The sequence below is a fragment of the Aythya fuligula genome, chromosome 1 (genome assembly GCF_009819795.1).
Source record: "Aythya fuligula isolate bAytFul2 chromosome 1, bAytFul2.pri, whole genome shotgun sequence".
NCBI lineage: Eukaryota > Metazoa > Chordata > Aves > Anseriformes > Anatidae > Aythya > Aythya fuligula.
Window position 1 is genome coordinate 45,608,759 of NC_045559.1, and position 21,243 is coordinate 45,630,001.

Here is a 21,243-nt window from a genome sequence, read left to right on the forward strand (position 1 = left end):
TAATATATTTAAAGAGTGCTATAGAACTGAGAAATGCATTTGAAAAATAGAATAAAGTTAGCTTGGTTGGCTCTTTCCTTTTCATAAAGAGAGATTAATTTCAAGAAGGATGTATATTATAAGATAGTCACTGCTGAATTAGTTTGATTCTTTTTATTTAACTTTTAAATTCAACTTCACAATAACTTTCTTGCTCTGAGAACTAACAACATTTTTAATTATGGATACAAAAAAGAGTATATTTAATCTCTGTTCTTTCATCAAATGACATACTTTGTTTCTAGCTCATTTCTCTCCATAAGAATTGAAGATGGAAATATTATTATTTTTATTATTTGATTTTCTTTCTTATGCAAGAAAAGAAAGAAGATAACTAGTGAGAAGCCTCAAAATTACAAGCCAGTGAATTCAGTTGAAAAGGTGTTAACAACACTGTGCAGTTTTCTAGACTATTCAGTGGGATCTTCCGCATTTAATTCAGAATGCAGCAAAGAGTATCATGTTCAAAAGGATCAAGAACACAAACTTTTTTATTTCGGTGTTTATAATAGGACCAACATGTTGAATTAGCCTGAAAATAATATGATGGTTACATTCTACAACATTATGTTTTAGGTAAAAGTACAAAAATGTATTTTTGATACTCAGGTCAGGACACTACCATGTCAAAAAAAAATGCAGATTTTATCATGAAGAAACAATTAAAAAAACATAATTGGCTGTATGTCTTCAAATCCATACTTAGGAGCACTAAATAGTCAAAACTGTGAATTACTCTACAAGTTAATTTTTCCAGTTCTCTTCCAGTTAAAAATAGATATTACAGTTATGTAATTATACTGTATTTGCACATTGAAGGAGACCAAACATGCAATTGATCCTTGGTTTGTAAAATGGTAAAATGAACGTGAATTTTAGGTGAGTATGACAGTATACATCTATGACCTTATGGGTTAACAGTATTCAGTACGCCAAATAGAAGAACAGTTATCTCCTTGACATTTGAGATCAAATATCTCCTTGATTTCTTTATGGTAGTTATGAAAAAAGACTTGGCTGGAGATATGACATACAGTATGTAATTTCTGTCTGTACAGTGCTGAGAAGTGTCATTTTAAAAAGGGCTATTAGAGGAAGTTCTGTGTGAATTGTTTTAAAACTTAACATAACAGTAATACAGGTGTTCTCAGAAGTGGCATAAGCGCCTCTCTTTTGCAGTCTCACAATTGGTAAAGTTCTGGAAGAGAATGGTGGAAAATCTTTACATCTTGTAAAAAATTCAGTGTTTTAGAAATTCTTCAACTATACATCAGAATGGAGTTGACAAACAGCTTCATCCACCCCCAAAATAATCAAAAGCCAGACAGCAAGGATACCCAGCAGGATTCTGGGAGACTGAAATTTAAATGCCTCTTCTTATTTTAGCAGGCTTTGAATTTCACTTGTAGTTTATGGTTCATGTTACTGTGTGTCTGCTGTTTGCTTGTTTGTTTGTTTTTTTCTTCTATTTTTTTTTCTTTTTTTTTTTTTTTTTTCTTTCTGAAATTAATCTTTCTTTTTGAACGGAAATTCTATCCTTGGTAAAATTGTTACTTGCATTTTTGTGAAAATATTGACTTCCACAAATCGGTATTTTATATCTGAAAGAACCTTTTTTAGGAAATTCCAGATTATATATTCTCTAACTGTCAGTCATTACAAAAGAAAATCCCTTGTTCAACCTACATAATTGAGTAACTATCTTCTACAGATGCTGAAATTTCAAATAATCTTACGGATAAGCAAATAGAATAAAAACAACTTTGACAATGTTAAAACATGTAAACCTCCACTCTAAAATTCTAGCATTCTGGGCTTTGTTGGAAGCAGTTTACTTTGCAGTGACACAGCTTTTAAACTGAAACTAAACTTTTATAAGTGGTATGATAGTATTAACACCTCTCCCATGGATCTCCAGTTCTTGTAAAGTCTTCCTGCAGTAAGTACCAAGATTTTTAACGCTTTTTATGTTTGCATGTCTTAACCAACATAAAAATATGAAACTAATGAATATTTCCTCCCATCCAAGAGCTGGAATAAAAGAATATATTTCCTATATATTTTTCTCTCAGACTAGCAACAGAAGTAGGGGCTATGTGACAAGGTTTATACCTTGTAGGTTTATACATTTAACTGGAGAGATCTCACTATGCTCTAGGTGAGTACTGGAAAGAAAACTGAGATACGATCCTTAAAAAATAGTTTTGAGCAGTGCCTGATAATCATATACAAGCTGGAAGCAATGTTTTGACATTGTTATTGGCCATCTAAATGAGGAAGCTTTCATGAAGAGAGTGGTAATTGAGCTAAATATATAATAGGAAAGTTTAGAGGTAGAAATAGTACAATCAGTCTAATATATATGTGGGTAGTTAGTTATGAGGATCTCTGAAAAAATACAAGCTGTTGGGACAGAGTTCAGCAGATATCTAGGTTGATTCTACAGCTTTACATGTATTTATGCTCTTCTTGAAGGAATGATCACAGAACAGGTACTGGTAGTAGTGAAATAGGAGCAGACGCTTCAGCACAGTAACTGACCTAGACTACAAATCTCCTGAGACTGCTAGTCATATACTGTAAGACTGTACCACCACATTGTATCACCACATTCACCTTGTGGTGAAGGCAGTACCTTACCTTCTGCAATCTCATTATATTTATATGTGAAATAGCCATTAAACTGCTCAGATATGGAGGTAAATGTACTGCAATAGCTTAGCTGTTTTTCCCTTAAAGTCTTCTTATTTAAGTCAACTTAAAATATTAATCAAAGGATAGTTCCTCTCACTGGACCATAGGTTTTGGGAATGTAGCACGAAGCAATTTTAACAGTTTGGCAAGGACATTTAATCAATTTATTAATTGGTTAAAGGGTGCAAGGTAAGGGATTGGTAAGAAATATATTAAGTATATATAGAGCATTCTTTTTTTTTTTTTTTTTTTTCCAATAATAGAATTATTTCTTGGTCTTAATCTTCCATTATGTGGTGTAGGTTAGTTTACTATTCAGTTCCTAATATATTTGTTTTACAAATTTTATCAGTATCCACATACATATGTACCCACATTTTCTTTGGAATAAAACATCAGACTCCAAATGTGTTAAATTCTGTAGTTTCCATTCCATTTTCTCTTTTTATGGATAGCGTGTTCTGCTTATTTCTCTGCTAAGCAACAGAACTTGTTATGGCTTGATGTACAGAGATAAATACAGGGCTGTCTGGCACAGAGATGGGTGGTGCAGAGTCCTGTGTGATCACACCAATATTATCAGTTTAAAGCAAGTGGTCTGCACACCTTAATCTTGACAGCCATGTCAGCATTTTTTCCTAATTGTGGTATAAAATAATTGTGGGATAAAGTAGGCTTAGCTATGTCCCATTTAGGAAGCTGCTGGATCAGCTTCACTGCACTTGTCTTGAATTAAATGTCATATGTATAACTTAAAAATCTTGACAGTTATTCCCTATGTTTGACATGACAGCCAGCCAGGAACACCACATGTGTCTATTACAACATAAAAGTAATATCAGTAAAGAGAGTAGTGCTGTTGCTATCGGAAAAAAAAAAAAAAAAAGAGCTTTGATTTAAGAGCCTTAAACATAAATTATGCCACCAGTTACCAGAAGCATGGCTATTTACAAAACCATACAGATGAGGAAAGTTTAAAGAAGGATTGAATTGCTAGCTTAAGGTCAGATTTTCACCTTTTTAGTACCGATGAACTTCTGAGAAACCTCCACATTTACTTTTAAGTAAATGATCTACATACTCTGCTTATACAACCCCTAAATTGCTAGAAGTAAGAACTCTAGCAACTTTGTCCCATGCTTCTCCTGTGGAAGTAAATTTTCCTCATTTGAAAGGAGGGAAGAGGAAGTAGACTCTAGACTACGTTTCTAGATGATAAACTGTAATACTGTTTCAGTGTAGGCTATGATAGGAATACTTAGAGTTTGGAGTTTGATGCATTAGTTAATAGGATTGTGTATTTCACGTCTTATTTCAAGAAGATTATCACATTTGTCTGTACTTTTTATTGTAATTTCAAAAAGTTGTTTCTAATGGAGAGGAATTTATACTGCCAAATGGAGTAATTTTCCTACATCATATGTATTTCCCCGATAAAAGCAGTTTAAAGTTGATTCTACAGAAAGCCTGACCATAACAATTATTATGTTACAATTATGTTTACAATCCCAAAGACAGTTCTGGGTATATAAGAGATGAACAAGGAAATTAGGTAAGAAGCTAACTGAATTTTCACATAGATATTAAATCAATTCCTAAAAAATCTGTCTGCTGATACAGTCTAGAGAGAGAAAGCATGAATCCATGTTGTCTCTTTTTGGAGAATGTTAATATTGTGAGATGTATTAGGCATTATATGTTTTCATTTTAACATGTTCATCCAACTTGAACTTATTCTTTTTTCAGCTGCCTCTAAAAATTTTCATAGATTTTTAACCTCAGTGCAAGCGTTACTGTTACTTTTTGAATGCTGAAGTACAGAGTAGGGACTGTAGAAGAGGGATTATTTCTTCTTTGCTATTTAATAAGAGAAAACTAAAGAGCATTTTTTCAAATAAGCACTCTTAGCTAAAGTATTTGAACAAGTTGTACTCAAGAAGTCATGTCATCCTTCACTTCTCTAAAAACTTTCTCTCTCAGTGCATTCAGTGGAAGAACGTTTCAAATTAGGCTGGTAAATAAACAGATTAGACAAATATTTCTTGATGTTGAAGTTCACCAAAATTAGAAATAGAAAGCCTTGTGCATTAATCTAATTTATATGTTACAGAGCAGGAAATGTTATCTTCTTTGCTGATGTACTAATTTGATAAGTGATGATAAGAATGATGTAGAGACTGAGTTATCTTCCTGGGACCACCATTGGCCAGGAACACTTTGGCATACCTAAAACAGGCTGTCCTGGTTCTGTCCCCTCCCAGCCAGACTACAATTGTAATGTTATCTATAATATTTTCATATAGTCTCTAACATTTAGTGAGAAATATGATTATATTTCCTAATTTAGTAGATTAAATGGTGAGTTTATTTAAATAGGGTTGATGTGGAAAGCTGTATTACTGATAAAAAAATATTTCTGTTAAACTCTTGCTTTACATTTTTGTCTCTGGAGTAAGCTGAAGTTTTATTAGTAATTTCAGGAACATGCCACCCACACACTGAAGCAGCTACAGAAAAGTGCAGTATGTATTCTCCCTAGAAAGAATCAGCAGGTGATGATTATACCCTGCTGAACAGTGATGGGAAATAAGTATATTGGAAAAATTGCAGCTTATTTTAGTGCTATGCTACATTTTCTGATTGTTTTAAGGGATTAAGCCGAGCATTTTGTTCTTGTATGTAATATGTAACTTCTCCATTTCCAATGTAAATTTCCAGTTGCTGATGACTTCAGATGTCTTTGTGTCATATGCATTTTTACTGTACTAGTAGCACAATCTAGACACCACTACACACGTATGTAATGTAACCAGAAATGTGGTAATCTTAATCCTTGGATACTTTCAGAATTGACTGGAAAATGTCTACAGTAACCTGAGCAAATGGTTAATATTGCTTCGACAAAGAGGTTGGATAACTTCCAGGGTTCTCTTCTATGTAATTATATGTAAACATCTACATTTTGTAATTCTATATAAAATTCTAGTTATGTGACCTGAAATGAGCTCAATATTTGAAAAATTTAGGAATGACTCACTTTTTTTGAGTTTGTAAATTACTATTTGTTAAAGATTGGTTATCCCTGACCAGCACTGATTTGATCTGGGCACTGTTGGTTTGTGCTTGTTGGCTCTTGGTATGACAATAAAACAGAAAAATTAAATGGGCTAAGACAGAGAGGGAGGTCAAACAATACTGGAAGTGTTAATATATGTCAGATATCATCTGAAGTATTGCTAATCATACTGGTTTTCAAGATAGACTTAATAACTGCTAATATTCACATTCATGTACAAATTAATGTTGAGTAGTACACTGTCATAGCAAATGTACACTGTGCCACAAAACTAAAATGTGGCACAGTGATGGTATAGGAAGATCTTAAACAGAGTAAGTATAGTACATTTTGTTACTCTGTGGTTTGCAATTTAGTGGTAACCAGAATTCACTTTCAGGGAATTTTAGCTTTCAGTATAGTTTGAAAAATTAAGGGAAAATGGAACAAAAAATCAGTTTCAATTGCACAGAAAATGGATAGTGATAATGCATAATAGTTTTGTACATGAAAGAAGTCCAACTTTATATTAAAAACTTAATGTTAGTCCTTCAGCTACGTACCTGAAATATTAAAACAGTCTGTTGAAACTTGAAAATTTAGGAGTTCCAGTTTAATCTGACCAAATTGGGTGTACAGTTCAGTCTTACTTTCTATGGAATAAAAGCCATGATAGATACTTCGTATTTGTTGTTTCTATAATAATAACAGGAAGAAAATACTTTGTGAACAAAGAGATGGGTATTTGAGGTACCTGGGTGCCAGTACTTAAGACTGTCCAAAGGCTGTTCAAAGGCACTTGACATTTTACAACTTTTTTTTATGAGCCTGGATTTTTTGTTTTGGTAGTGTACAAATGTATTTGACAACTGTTGGCAAGATAATACTGGAAATTGAAAGGGCTTTTTTTTTTTTTTTTTTCTTCAGGAGTTTTTAGTAGTAAGGAAATTCATGGCTTTGCAGAACAGTGAGAGTAAGTCCCTAGAGAAGTCTCTAAAATTGATAGAACCTGACTTCTTTCTGAAGAGACCTGACTGACAATTGAGCACTTAAAATGAACAATTTTATAGTCTGTTATTGTGAATCCCCTCTTGTTGTACAAAAGAGATTGTGCCTTGGTTTAATTTCGTCTGACTGTTGTATTTCACTGAGAACTGTTTCTGTTATCAATACCTATTATACTGAGGCTGAAAGTGAGATAAACCCTGATTCACCAAATTACTTAAGCCTACTAAGCATAAGCATTAATTTGCTTAATCCCATTTGGGCTTCCATACACACAGAACTTTATCAGGAGATATGTATTCACAAAAATCCAAGCCCAATTTAAGGCTAAGAGTTCTCAACGATATCAAACTCATTCTGATGATTTTTTCCACTATTGATAATTCATAATTAATATGAAATCATGAATTGGAAGTCAAAGAAAATGAAATTGAAGTTAAGGATAATTCTTGCTTGAGATATAAAAGGGAAATATATAAGACTACATTGTTGTATGTTTTCATGATAAGGTATTTTGACTTTGTTTACTGATAGAAAACATGCTCTGCCAATTCCAGTGAAATAAGTCTTTTAACTTTAAGGCCTCTACATAAAGGCAATTCATATAGAAAATGAGGAATTTAATTTTTTATGTTTTTCTACCTAGAATGCTAATAATCATTCATATTGCTGTAAAATGCAAATGCTCTGTTCACATTTCAGAAACAATAAGCAGTCCTGATACATAAAAATTTATTGTAATAAATAGAAATAACAGTAACACTGATAATAATAATAATATAGATAATACATGTAGTTGTTTTTCCTTGGAGAAAGAGGGATTTTTTTTTTTTTTAAATCACCTTCTAAATGTTTCTCCCTATAACCTGAACAATCCACCAGGCATTTGGCAGAGCTTTTCAGCATGAAGGATGTAAATCTGAAGACAATGACATAAATTAATAATTTGACAGTAACAAGTTGACTATACAATTTCATAGGTGGCTTTAATGTTATTACATCTCAATTTATGATTCACAAAATTTTATATTGTGAAAAAGAAGAGAAAAAAGTAGATGTTTTAGGCAATGTTAAGTACTATTTAATTCTTAATTTTGAATGTTCATAACTCTCAGTGCTTTTAACTTCCTAATTCTCTAAGTACTACAGCCCACTAGCTTCCTCTCTAGCCAGCCTCTCTATCTGACAGATGCTGAAGTTCTGTGCACTCAGAAAGCTTTCTGAAGAGATTGTTGTAATTCACTTGTATGTGGAAAGGTGCCTAAATTCTGATTCATTCAGATTGGTTTTATAGAGTTATTGGTTTTGCATTGTGATGAATAAATATTGACTGCCGAAAGTTCATTCAGAAGCCCATCTGGGTTCTTGTGGTCTCTATATCAATGCGAAAGTGTAGACATCTCAGATTGATTCAATTCATTTCAATTGATTGCTCTTTTCTGTTGAACAGGAAACCATTGGAAGCCAGCCAGTGTAAGACATGGAGTAGAGGGGTGTGTTTGACTGCATGACTAGCCTTAGAGCTGAATTTGTGTGCAAATTAAACAGTGGAGCACTTACGGAGGGTACACAACTGACAAAGCAGAAGGTCTGCGTGTGCTCCTTTCTGCCCACTTCTAAAATGGGCAGATTAGTGTATGTTTTTTGTTTCTTCTGACTGTAATAACGTACAATGTAAATGGCTAGGATCTCATTTTCAATCTGATTTAGGTGTTTAAGAGTCAGAAAGAGGAATCCACTGCCAAGTGTATCCTGTTGCCCAGCTTTAGGGTATTCCACATTACATGCAGTCTTTCTGCTTTGTAGATTTCTACTGAACAAATCTGTTTTCTCAGATGAAAAGATGAAAAGATCATGAGTTTTCAAATCACTCAAGTATATTAACTTCAAGCAGTTACATTGCTCTTTTGAAGTTTATTCATTTGTTGAAGTATGAGAAACTAACTTAGTTGAATCGCAGCCTGAAAAAATAGAATCAGTAAGCAAAGAGTTTTGTATACTTTTTAGCATTTTGTTGGTGTGAAACACTGACATAGTAATTTGTTCACATATGAAGGACAATTGCACAGCATTCAAGGAGAATATCTGCAGTGAAAGCTGGTATGACTGCAAATCTGGGGCAATATTCCTGCATACTGACCAAATAAATGTCTAATTCTGTGTTAGCTTTTTTGAAACAGGAATGTGCAGTGAAACTATAGAAAGTTTTCTAAGTTCAAATTTAATTGAAAATGCAACATAATTTTCCTTACAATCCTTATTCACCTCATTTTATATAATCTCAATATTTTCAGTTTCCATTGTTCAATAAATCTGCAATAGATAAGTAGATTATCACACCATAGAGATCATTATGGTAACAATTAAATCTTAAATAAACTTTGATATAAAACAGTGAGACTCCTTAATTAGAGAGCCATAAGGAAGTAGCATGTCTTTTAGCTGAATATATCTCCTTCATTGACGTGTATTGAATTAGGTAAATATGTTAATATATAGCTCTTATATTTCAGTCTTAGTCAATTGGGTTCAGCCCTCATAGAATTTCTGAATATGTAAACAGTATGAAAAGATAGCACCAGATCATGAAACTTGTATCTGTAAATAGCTATGTTATAAATGGCACATTTTTTTTGGCACATTCCTGGCCAGGAAACTGCAAAGCGTGTAGAGTCCCATTGAGTTCTGAACTACAGTTCTGAATGGGAAAATACTGGGTTCTTTGAAACAATATTGTACTAAAATTTGTCTACTACAATGCTGCACGTTTCTTATTCTGTTTTAATGCCATAACTTATTTTCCAGTTTTTAAATACTGATTCTAACTTACGGGATGAATATTTCCCTCTTATTGTTAGATTCCGTTTTCACACTGCTGAAAAATATGCACTAAAAATACCATACTTATTGTAGACACTTGAAGATTGTTTTGTTTTATTTAATTAGGAAGTGTGTGCCATACTTTTCATGCCTCCTGGGACCTTTAAAGAGCAATTTCAGAATATTCTTCTCTCATTGATTTTGTATCTCATTTTCTCTTCAGCTTTGTACCAGATAAAGGTATTATTCATAACAAAGTTATTTTTTGATTATATGTCTTTCAATAACTTAAATATTCAGAAAAGTATTTTCTCATCCTTTCTACTTTATGGTGGTAGTTTGTGTAGAAGGAGTTTTTTCCAAGAGGCTTGGCTTACACTATCGCAATAATAACTTTTATACCTAATATAGTTAGATTTTTAAATCTTCATATCAAACTGGAAAAGTTTGAAATGTGAGATACTTCCTTTCCTGAAATACAAAATGTTTTTTGTAGCTTATACTAAATCCATTTTGCATGGCATCAGATCGTTGGTGTCTATTGTGCAAATTTGTGAAGTATTTACATGACGTCTTAACAAGCTGCATGGGCAGATACAGAATATTTTCTAAAAATGCACAGATTATTACTAACAAATTCTGGATCAGCATGCTGCAATGGTACACCTTTGCAAGGAAAATGGTGTCAATAATACTTCTCTTTACTGGTATTATTTGCCCTGTAATCAAGGCAGTTTGCTTTTCTAGGATTATTTTCTGTTTTAGGTTAGTAGTGAAAATTGCCATTTACACAGATGGCAAGGGGTAATAGCTTTAAACTAAAAGAGAGTAGATTTAGATTAGATATCAGGAAAAAAAAAGTATTTACTCAGAGGGTGATGAGGCACCGGTACAAGTTGCCCAGAGATGTTGTGGATGCCCCATCCCTGGAAGTGTTCAAGGCCAGGTCAGATGGGGCTTTGAGCAACCTGGTCTAGTGGGAGGTGTCGCTGCCCATGGCAGGGGGTTGGAACCAGGTGATCTTTAAGGTCCCTTCCAACCCAAAGCATTCTATGATTCTATGATGTGTTTTACTTCCAGATCTTAGGTGTATTCAATTCCTCTGTCTCCTCTGTAGCAACCCCTTTATTCTTCATTTACTGGCACTGTTATAGATAGGAGTGAAACTACAAAATGCGAGGAAATTCCAGCCTGTCTGCTTAACACAGAGTAGTAAGAGAAGGGGATTTCATAACATGTTTGCTGCATTTGCTCTCCAGTAAATACTGAATCTGCTTCAGGGTTTTTCAGTATCTAATATTTTCTGTGGTATGGCTCTTATCATTTGAGAGATTATTTTCACTTTATGTTTTCTGCTTCTACTGGAAACATGAGATTGGCAAACCTTAGAAAAGTTTTAGTATGGTAGAAGACAAAATTTGCTTCAGAGCTGGACTGAGCCCATGGATTTTTCATAGTGGAGGTGGAAGCATGAATGGTTCACAGCCTTGTGTCCCAAAAGCAGAACACTGAATTCCAATTCACTCTTTCTTCTCATATTTCAAACCTAATCTTTCTCAGGCATGTTCAAAAACACTAACCCAAAAAGGAAAATACTTTTATCGGCTTAGGGAAAAGTGATTTAATGTTGACTGTTTAAAAAAAAATCATGTGGTGCTCATAATGAACCTGTCAGTTCATTATTCAGATAGTATTGGCATCCCTGTATGTCAGGAATCTACCACTTTTTCCATAAAACTCTAATGACCCTTTTCTTGAAAACAAAATAAAGCAAAAACAAACAAAAAACAATCTCTCTTTCTCTCTTTTCCTCGCTCTTTCTCTCTCTCCCTCTTTTTTTTTTTTTTTTTTTTTTTTTTTTTTTTTTTTTTTTTAGGTGAAGAGGTCTTCTGATTACGTAACAAACTGATAATGTGTCAAAATGTCCGTTTATAACAACCTTCAAATTTTAGGGCTGTTACTAAATGAAATTCAGAGCCTGCAGAGCCTGACAGAAGTACGTATGCATTTATCAGTGTCTAAGAAAGAGGAACGCAGTTTCTTTCCTCTTCAGGCTTCAGTATCAGAAGAACCTTCCTCCTACACTTCTGTGTGCTTTGAACTTTGAAACTTACCTCTTGAAACTGTGAAACGCTGTGAAGCTTTTTCATTCTTCTGATGCATCACTCCAGATCCTCATTTTCTAATGAGTTATTCTCTCACTTACTGGAGAAAGTGGTGTATGAAAATAAGATGTTTGTGTGGGCCTTCCTTCATATATAAAGTTCTGTCTTTGAAACTATATCCAAATACTTTGACAGCCAATGATTAAAACAGTGTTTTTATTAACATACTTAGTAATGCATAAATATCCTATTTTTTTAATCCTGATTTTTGTAAGTTTACTGAAATTTGAACAAATTGCAGAGACTTAGTGATGCATAAATATTCTATTCTATTCTTATTTTTTTGTCATGATTTTTCTAAATTTACTGAAATTTGAGCTAACTGCTTGTGTTTGTGAGAGAGGGAGTTTAAAACCTAAGTATAAGAGCATAAGCAACTTGTAGAGAAACATTGTTTCCATGGAGCCGAGGTTTCTACTTGTTTTATCTTGCTAATATAATAGCCTTTGTTTTAAATAGGCATTTTCCTATTGCTTGATATTCAAGCAAGACATGTTTTTTTTGTTTAACTCTGTTCATGAAAACAGTGTTAAAAATGGAAGGATATTTAACCTGGAAATTACTTTCTAGTTTGTAAATGCATTTTGTTCAGCTAACCTAAGAATCATTTATTAAACCAGTTACTGCATTATTTTAACATTGTCACACACAACCATTAGCATTTGCATAAACCAGATTAGTTAGACTCAGTACATTCTTTCTCATAGTGAGTTATTTATTAGAGGAAGCATCTGCTCTTTTTCATGGCCTGAATATTGCATGCATGGGAAAACATGCAGCGTGACTACAACAATATAATGTCATTTGAAATTATGAGTATCTGCCAGATAGAATTATGAAAACTCTCCTTAAGATGTAGGGATATGCTTCTGCTGCTGGGATTAACAATGCATTCATTATGCTCACAATTTACCCCAATTTTAAGACATTTTTAATTTAGGTTACATTAGCTACTTACGCATCGTAAAACTTTGTGGGAACCTTCAGCTCTCAAGGATTGACATCTGCAGATTTTTCATATGAAATGTTAGATTTTTAACAACACAATCAAAAAAGAGAGGATAAACCTACATTTGGGGTGCCATGTAAATAATGCTCTTTTTTTTTTTTTTTTTTTTTTCTTTCAGACAAAAAAATAAAATAGTGAATCTAACTTTCTTGAATGGTTTCTGAACAAAATATGCATCATCTTTATTTTACGCTTCTAATAATATAAATATACAGAAATCAAACCTCCCAGTTTTTTTGTGTAAACATTATCATCAGCTCTGGGAATGACCTACTGAAACATTATCACTACTGCTGTTTCAGGTGCTGGACGGAAAGAATTATTTTGTATAACTTTGGACATTTATTAGTCCTACAACAGCAAAGCCACAGTTTCAGAAACTTGGTAAGAGGGTAGAAAGGAATGCTCTTTACAAATCTTTATTACAAACATTTCATGCAGACCAGAGTAGATCCTCTGATGTCATTACCATTAAATGAGATTATTGGGGATTTTCCAAAATCTGTAATATATCATGAAGTGAACCTTATTATCTGTTCTGTGACAAATTACATATTCAAGTGTTTCTAGCTGTCATAACAATGAACATTCATCATAGTTTGACTCATGAAAAATGATTCTAATTACATGATACTATACAAATGACTTTGGTTAAATTATTAGCAATAGATAAAAGAGATTTTACTAGCCCTAAAATTACAGTAATATTACTGCTTTGTTTCAGTGTAGATGCAGTCAAAATAAATATTTCACCATCTAATTGTGGTTTTGGGTTATGATGACATCGGAAGTATTTCTAATTATTTTTTCTCAGTACATCATTGTAACATACTCACACAACACTGTTCAGATTCAGGCATTCTTCCCACCATCTTGCTGCATAGCAAAAAACTGTCCAGTTATCTTCGGTCACTGATCAGAAGTCCCTTTGGGACTTCTTTCTTGATTGAATTCTTGATTCCTCTCAACAACCTTTGGTGATTTATCAAGAACATTTCAGTATGAAGTTTCCCAATCAGACAACATTATATAACAATCTGTTTACAAGCATAAAGAAGTATGTTTGACACAAATTCGTGAATGTTGTAAATGCAATACTCATTCTTCATGCTCATGGTAATCATCAGCTTTGGGCTGGCAGTGAATTTAGAATCAATAACTCTTCAAAGACATATTAATAGAAGTATGACAATGTTATAAAGATAGGCTAGGCAGAATGTAGTCTACTATGTTGGTTAGAATTTAGGCAGAATTTAAGGATAAGAATTTAATAGCAGTTCGTCATTGTTTATATAAATGAAAAAGAAAATTTCTAACATTGGCAGATACATTGCAGTCTTCCTTTGTACTTTTATTAGAACATTTCTCCTTTAAGGATTATCCAGAAAAAAAAAAAAAAAAAAAAAAAAAAAAAAAAGGAAAACCAGCACATCATACTTCTTATCTGTTTGCAGCAGTAATTATAGCCTTAGATTTTTCTTTAAAATCTGAATTATCCAACAATAAGGCCATTGAAACTGCCTACTAGTCATTCTCTTTCTAGGTCAGTGTCCTTAAATTATATTTTCAAGTATAAGTATTTATAAGGACATACATATTCCATATATTTTCTAATAAAGTTCCTTAAGGCTAAAATAATAATCGAACCTCTGTGATTCTTATTAGGTTTCTCACATAAGTTTTGATGACAGTTAGTGTTTAATGACAATGAAGTCATACATCAAAAGAGAGACTTAAGAAAATCCAGTTCCAGCAAGTTTTCAAATAACAGGATACAGTGTGGCCTTCAAATGTGAATAGGCTAGACCACAGAAGGTCAACACAACTGTTCATAAATTTAGAATTTCTAAGTTATACAGAAATTAAGAATTATCTGTTGAAACACAACATACCTCCATGAATTGTCACTGTAGAGAAATGATGAATGATAGCAAATCATGTGCAACAGCCCATCTTTTAAGAGTGGCTTTTCTGCTATTGCTCATCTGGCAGTCATGTCTGACTCTGATGTATTTTTCAGATAATAATATACTTGAAATAATAAACTTGACCTGATTTCTGTAGGATAGGAGATGGATGGTGTGAAAAAAAATAATCCATTAAAGACGAATTCTTTCTTCTTGTCAGAATGTCATTTCAGATTAGACACTTACTGAGCTCACTATACCTTTCTGTTCTCAGGTCATACGAAAGTTTATATATACTGCTTATATTGCATTCTTTGAGCATCTATCATTCAGACTGATTCCTGTAAGGAATGTATCTAGAAGGCTAAAGATTGGCAGAAACATGGAGAAAAGGCCTAACTTGAAATCATGTAGGTTTTGAAGATATGCTCTTGGAATGGAATACTGCTTTTTTCATACTTGTAAATTACCACTTGCAATCACCGTATTTATTTTTTTAGGAGCACTTTCACCCCCACTGGTCAATGGTCACATCCTTTTTCTTTCCTCTTCTGTTTTCTAGTCCTATTTGGGTTTTGGATTACAGCTGGTATACATTAGACCGTCAAGTATATGTTCAGAAGAGACCTAGTTGGCCAAATACCTCTGGGTTGGCCAAATACCTCTGGGCTTGGTGTTTTCCTGTCATGTTGTCCACAACTTGAGTCTCAAATTGATGTTTATTATATAATAAGCTAACTTATATCTTAACAGGATGGGCAGCTGTTCTCTAATACTTTCCCAGTGACTCACCCCCTCTCATTCTTTCTTTCACATCTATTGTGTATATATTTCTATCCTTTTCACTAAAGTACTCATTTTAATGTACCAACCCAGCACATTACTTTTATAAAGTTTTAATTTCAAACAAGAAGTAATTCTGACATTATAGCGGGTGGTCAGTTACGTTTGTCATCTTCAACTTTTTGGAACAGCTCACAGAAATTTGGTATTGGATCATCTCTGAATTTTAAAAATTAAACTCAGATTAATTTGATTTCAGGACTAAAGATTGCTCAACTATTATGGAATTTTGTATTTCTTTAAAAGGTTTTATTATGCAGATGAAAATTCCTAGGACATATGTAGTATTTCTGTAGAATTACTGCACATTATAGTGGGTGATGTGAGACAACAGAACTGGTATTATTGAGAAGATTGTTGAAGAGTTTTTAATCTTAGAAAAAATACAGAATCACATTGCTTGATGCTTGAAGATAATTTTATGTGATCTGCTAACATCTAACTTGAATGGTTTTAGAGCTTAAAACTCTAGAATGTGCACAGTACCTGCAAAATGGAGAACGTTACAGCAACCAGAAGAGTACATTGCTTTCCTCCAGCAATGGAATTTTTGTGTTTTGCTACAAGTACACTTTTTAATTAAGGCTTAACATCTTCATTTTATTGTTCATTTGATAGAATTCCAGGTGTTTTTAATCATTAACTTTTTTTTTTTTTTTTTGACTCTAACTTATTTGAGTTCTGTTTGGCAGAAATTATCATATTTGCTGTTTCAAGGAAAGAGTTAGGAAGAATTTACTTGTCAGTGATTGTAGTGGGTTTACGTGGCAAGGTTTTGGTAGCAGGGAGCCATAGGGGTGGTTTCTGTGAGAAAGATCTAGAAGCTGCCCCATGTTTGGGAAGGGCCCCATTGTTTTCCAGATCCGAGCCAATAAGCGATGTTGTTTTGCGCCTCTGTGAGAGCATATTTAAGACAGGGAAAAAACGCTGCGCCACACAGCAGCCGGGAGAGTCAAGGGAGTGGGAGAACAGCCTTGCACCAAGGTCAGTGTAGAAGGAGGGGGAGAGGTGCTCCAGGCGCCGGAGCAGAAGTCCCCTGCGGCCTGTGGTGAGGACCATGGTGAAGCAGGATGTCCCCCTGCAGCCCATGGAGTACCACGGTGGAGCAGGGTTCCACGCTGCAGCCCGTGGAGGAGACCACGGTGGAGCAGGTGGCCCTGCACCGACGGAGGCTGCCGCCTGTGGAAGACCCCTGCCGGAGCAGATTCCGGGCCGGACCTGTAGCCCGTGGAGAGGAGCCCACGCAGGAGCAGGTGACCTGGCAGGAGCTGCTGCCCGTAGGGGAGCCAGGTTGGAGCAGTTTTCTCCTGAGGGATGGACCCCGTGGTACGGACCCATATCTGGAGCAGTTCTGGAAGAGCTGCTGCCTGTGGGAAGCCCACGCCGGATCAGTTCATCAAGGACTGCATCCCGTGGGTGGGACCCCACAGCACAGGGGACGAGAGTGACCGAGAAGGAGCGGCAGAGAAGAAGTGCTGTAGACTGACCATAACCCCCATTCCCCGTTCCCCTGCGCCGCTCGGGGGGAGGAGATGGAAGAGGGTGGATGGGGGGGGAAGGTGCTTTTGTTTTTTTTTTCCCTTTGTTTTCTCACTTCTCTCGCTTGTTAGTTGTAGGCAATAAATCTTACTATCTCCTTATGCCGAGTCTGTTTTGCCCGTTACAATAATTATTGCGTGATTTTCTCGTCCTTATCTCAATCCTTGAGCCCTTTTCACATATTTTCTCCCCATTCCTCTTTGAGGAGGGGGAGTGAGAGAGCGGCTGTGGTGGAGCTCGGCTGCCCACTCGAGCAGAACCACGACAGTGATTTACATTACAACCATTTTCCCACTAACCCCATCATTTTTATGTATTCTTCTGACATTTATATTCTTTCAATGTTAATTATACAATAGTGAATAATATTCAGAAAATTGAATAAAGTGTTGAAAGCAATTAGGAAAGAAATAGAGTACAAAAGGGAGAACATCATTATGTCACTAAGGGCTTTCTTGGTGAGTCCCATCTCGAATGCCATGTGAAAATCTGAACCCTGTCACATTACTGAAGACTGAGAGGGTGGGGGTGACAGGGATGGTCTAAAGCCATGATGGTCTAAAGCCAGGGATGGTCTAAAGCCAGGGATGGTCTACTCACACACCTGTGTGAGTAGACTAGAAATTCTCATTCTCTAAAAGAGAGAACCAGGTAGTGTGTGATGGAGGTTTGTGAAATCACAAGTGAATATGTAAGGAACAACCATTTGTTGCCTCCCAAAATAGAAGAATTAGGGGACATCAAATGTAACAAGATAGCTAAAAAAAAAAAAGGGTGCATACAACCTTTAAAAAAGTTACATGTGCTCTGAGGACAACTGGAGAAGGTAATTTTAGAAAGTTTGGTTAATGGACATGAAATGCAAAGTCAGCACCTTTTAACTAAGAAGTGCAGGACCCTTAAAGGGTTGTAGGCAGGAGAAGTACTATATTCTTTTGCTGGTCTTGTGCTTGTCTCACTGTTCTCTGGGCCATCCCTGTTGGCTGACTTAGTCTACAGAGTACTGGGAGAGAGACATAAAATCTAATGTCTTCTCTCTCTCTCTCTTTTTTTTTTTTTTTTTCCTATATCCATTTTAATTGTATTTTCTGTAGCTGAATTAGGAGCTGGGAAGGGTGTTGCTGCAGTATTTAGTGATAATTTTAAGACTACAATAAACCTTTATGGGCTTCTCTAGAGAGATTCTCTATTACTAAGGTTTTGGCATTCTGACTTATTCTTGTAGAAACTTGCATGTACAGGATGAAATTGAAGTCTGCTGTTTTAGTCATTGTACTTGTAAAGAATTTTTTACCTTTGTCTTGATACAGATGACTTAAACGTGCAAGGTAGCAATTCCTTTTTTTCAAGATATGAAAGAACTTTCTCCTTGATCTGCAGTTGCATTTCGGCCACTTCAGTGCCTCCATGCTATACAATACAGTCTTGGGAGAAACATTTTCTATATTTATTGTGATAAGAAGTCAGGAATGTATTACAAAGTTAACAGTGCTATTATTTATAAATTGCAAGGTTTTTAAAATCTTCTTGAATTTAAGCCTAAGGTTTCAACTCATGCATACTTACTTGACTAATAAAGCTGTGTACTTGTAAGCTTTTTTCTTTTGCTTATACTCTTCAAAATGTCCATGCTTCATTTTATGCAAGTGTAATTCACAGGATTCAAAATAAATATATATATTTAAATAATTAAATATGTTTTGTATTTAAAATAAATTTTAATAAATACATTTTATAATATATTTAATAAATATGTTTTATAATAAAATTTATATTTATCCGCAGAGGATATGGATTGCAGAAATAATTTTTGCTTTCCTTCATTTAAGGAATAAGATGACTCAAGTTTTGAAAGTTGTATTTTGAATTTCAGTTGGCTCACTTACAAACTTTGTCTAATTCTTTGTTTTGTCTTTGGAGTTCCAGAACTTAAACATATAGATATCTTGCTCATGTAAGAAGCTCATACTATGACTAAACATAAACAAGAAAGGGTCAAAGATGAAGAGATGCAACCATTTTGTATATACATATATTTTTCCTTTAATTCTTTCCATTATTCATTTTCAAATTCTTTATTCAGCAGCTAGTTAACCTGGGAGATGTTTAAAATTTGGATCAGCTGTATCCAAATTTGGATCATCATGTACAATTTTGAAGCAGGTCTCCTGTTGCTGCCATCTCAGCACTCTCTTTCTAGAGTCTTTAAATTGCTACCAGGTTTCGAACTCTCATAAAAATCCAGTCGTGACACAATAAGGGGGAAAAACTGCAAGAAGTTTAATAGTGTAATGATCTGCTAACACTATAAATCATTTACTTATGAAAAAGGACTGTTATCCACAGCCACAGTTTACACTAGGTGATATGAAGAAAAAGGTGTTATTCCACATCCTGCGCTGGTCATCAGATTCTATAGTCATTTTCTAAGTACCACTATGATAATATCTATCCATTTTATTATATCAAATTTGATTTATGTATAGTGCTTGACATTCTCAGTCATCCATATGTCCTATATGCGTGGGAATATCTTTGACAATGTAATTGCTTTCTGATGCAATTAAAAAAACCACAACAAAACAAAACCACGCGTCAAGAAACGCCATTGGAATTGTATGGTATCTTTTTACAGAGACAGTCTGCTTGATTGGACAGCTCAGCATTCTACCAAAACTTCTAGCTATTGCCCTTTTACCCTCCCTTAGCATTTCCTAATGTTGGGAGTTCACTATATGTATAACTGTTAAGGGACTTTGTGCCATTATTGCTGCTCACCCAAATATACAGAAGTTAGTCATCTTCATTCACATCCTGGGATTCTGACATCAAAATGTAGGTGGCACATCTTTAGCTTTCTTATATATAATATAAGCATATTGTAAAAGCATCCCCAAAGACAAAGTAATTGCAGTGGTAAATGGAATTGTCTCTTTGATAAGATATAATCTTAAATAAAAAAAAAATGAATAAAAGACATCCCCTGAATTAGAACCTAGCAAAGCAGGTATGGCAACACCAGCTATGTTGGAGCTTTTGCTAAATGCAACAGTTGAATAAAAATATTTCTGTAACCATACAAGTACTATATTACAAAACCAAAACAACAAAACACTACAAACAAACAAAAAAAGAAATGTTATCTTTGTTTGAGCATGTAGATAATCCTTCCAATCCGTTACAGTTTGGATTTTATTAGAATGTAGTATTTAACTTGCAGAATTTTAAACCCTGATAGCCAGTTACTTTTCATTTGTCAACTGATAAACATCTCTCTTACCTAATTATTATTATTTTTTTTGCATTTCAGGAATCTTATTCAAAGAAGAGAGGTTATGCATTGGAAACGATACCCTCTGCACCTCTGGATGCAGTTCCTTCAGAAAATGACAACAGTCTTTGTGATTCAGTAGACATAGCAGTAACCAAAAAGCCATGTTCCCTAGAGATAGCAAGAGTACCTTCCTCAAGACCAGGTAAATCACCAAATAATTCTTTACCTTGTCTTTTGTGTAAGTGTAATTTTGTAGGAGGTGTAGACTTTCACCTATTTACGTTGTTTAAGAATAAAGTACTATATTAACTTATCTCAGCATGATTATAGCCTTTCATAAGCAACCATAAGAGCTTAATGTCAGAATAAAGATTAACATCAAAATGCTATAGGAGGGAAGGTAAAGCAGAGGTTTAAATAATTTACTAGATAAGCATAAGACAACTGTGAAAAGTCAACAGTAAAAATCAAATTTGTTTAAGCCCAGTCATTTGCAATAATCTATTTACGAACTTGTTTCAGATTTTTTAATGAAGTGCTTAGCAACAACATTATGCAACTACTTCAGAATTTAAAGTACTCTGAGTTTCCGTGTTACATAAAGGAAGACCCGCTCCCTGTTTGAAAAGGAAAAAGTGAAAAAGAATTGATAGAGTTATTAAATGACACTGAAATATCTTTTCAGTCTGGTAGATTGCTATTTGCATTACACAGGTTTAAACAGCAGTGAAGGTACAGTGGTTACTAAACAACAAAATTATGCTGAGTCAGATGAATGATATTATCTGTAAGGACTCTGTTTATTCAGTTATACAAAATCATATGCTCTCTTCCATTACCCTTGCTTGAATTCTTCATTAGTCACCACCTGGTACAGGAATTTCAGAATATAG

General features: G+C 34.4%; 1 protein-coding gene across 1 annotated transcript in view; it reads left to right on the forward strand.

The window, feature by feature from the left end:
• ANKS1B (ankyrin repeat and sterile alpha motif domain containing 1B) overlaps window positions 1-21,243 on the forward strand; it is a 433,323-nt gene that overhangs the window by 109,000 nt on the left and 303,080 nt on the right. Inside the window, exon 10 of the mRNA XM_032196110.1 lies at window positions 20,387-20,552. Coding sequence (XP_032052001.1) covers window positions 20,387-20,552 — 166 coding nt within the window. The remainder of the gene's footprint in view (window positions 1-20,386; window positions 20,553-21,243) is intronic.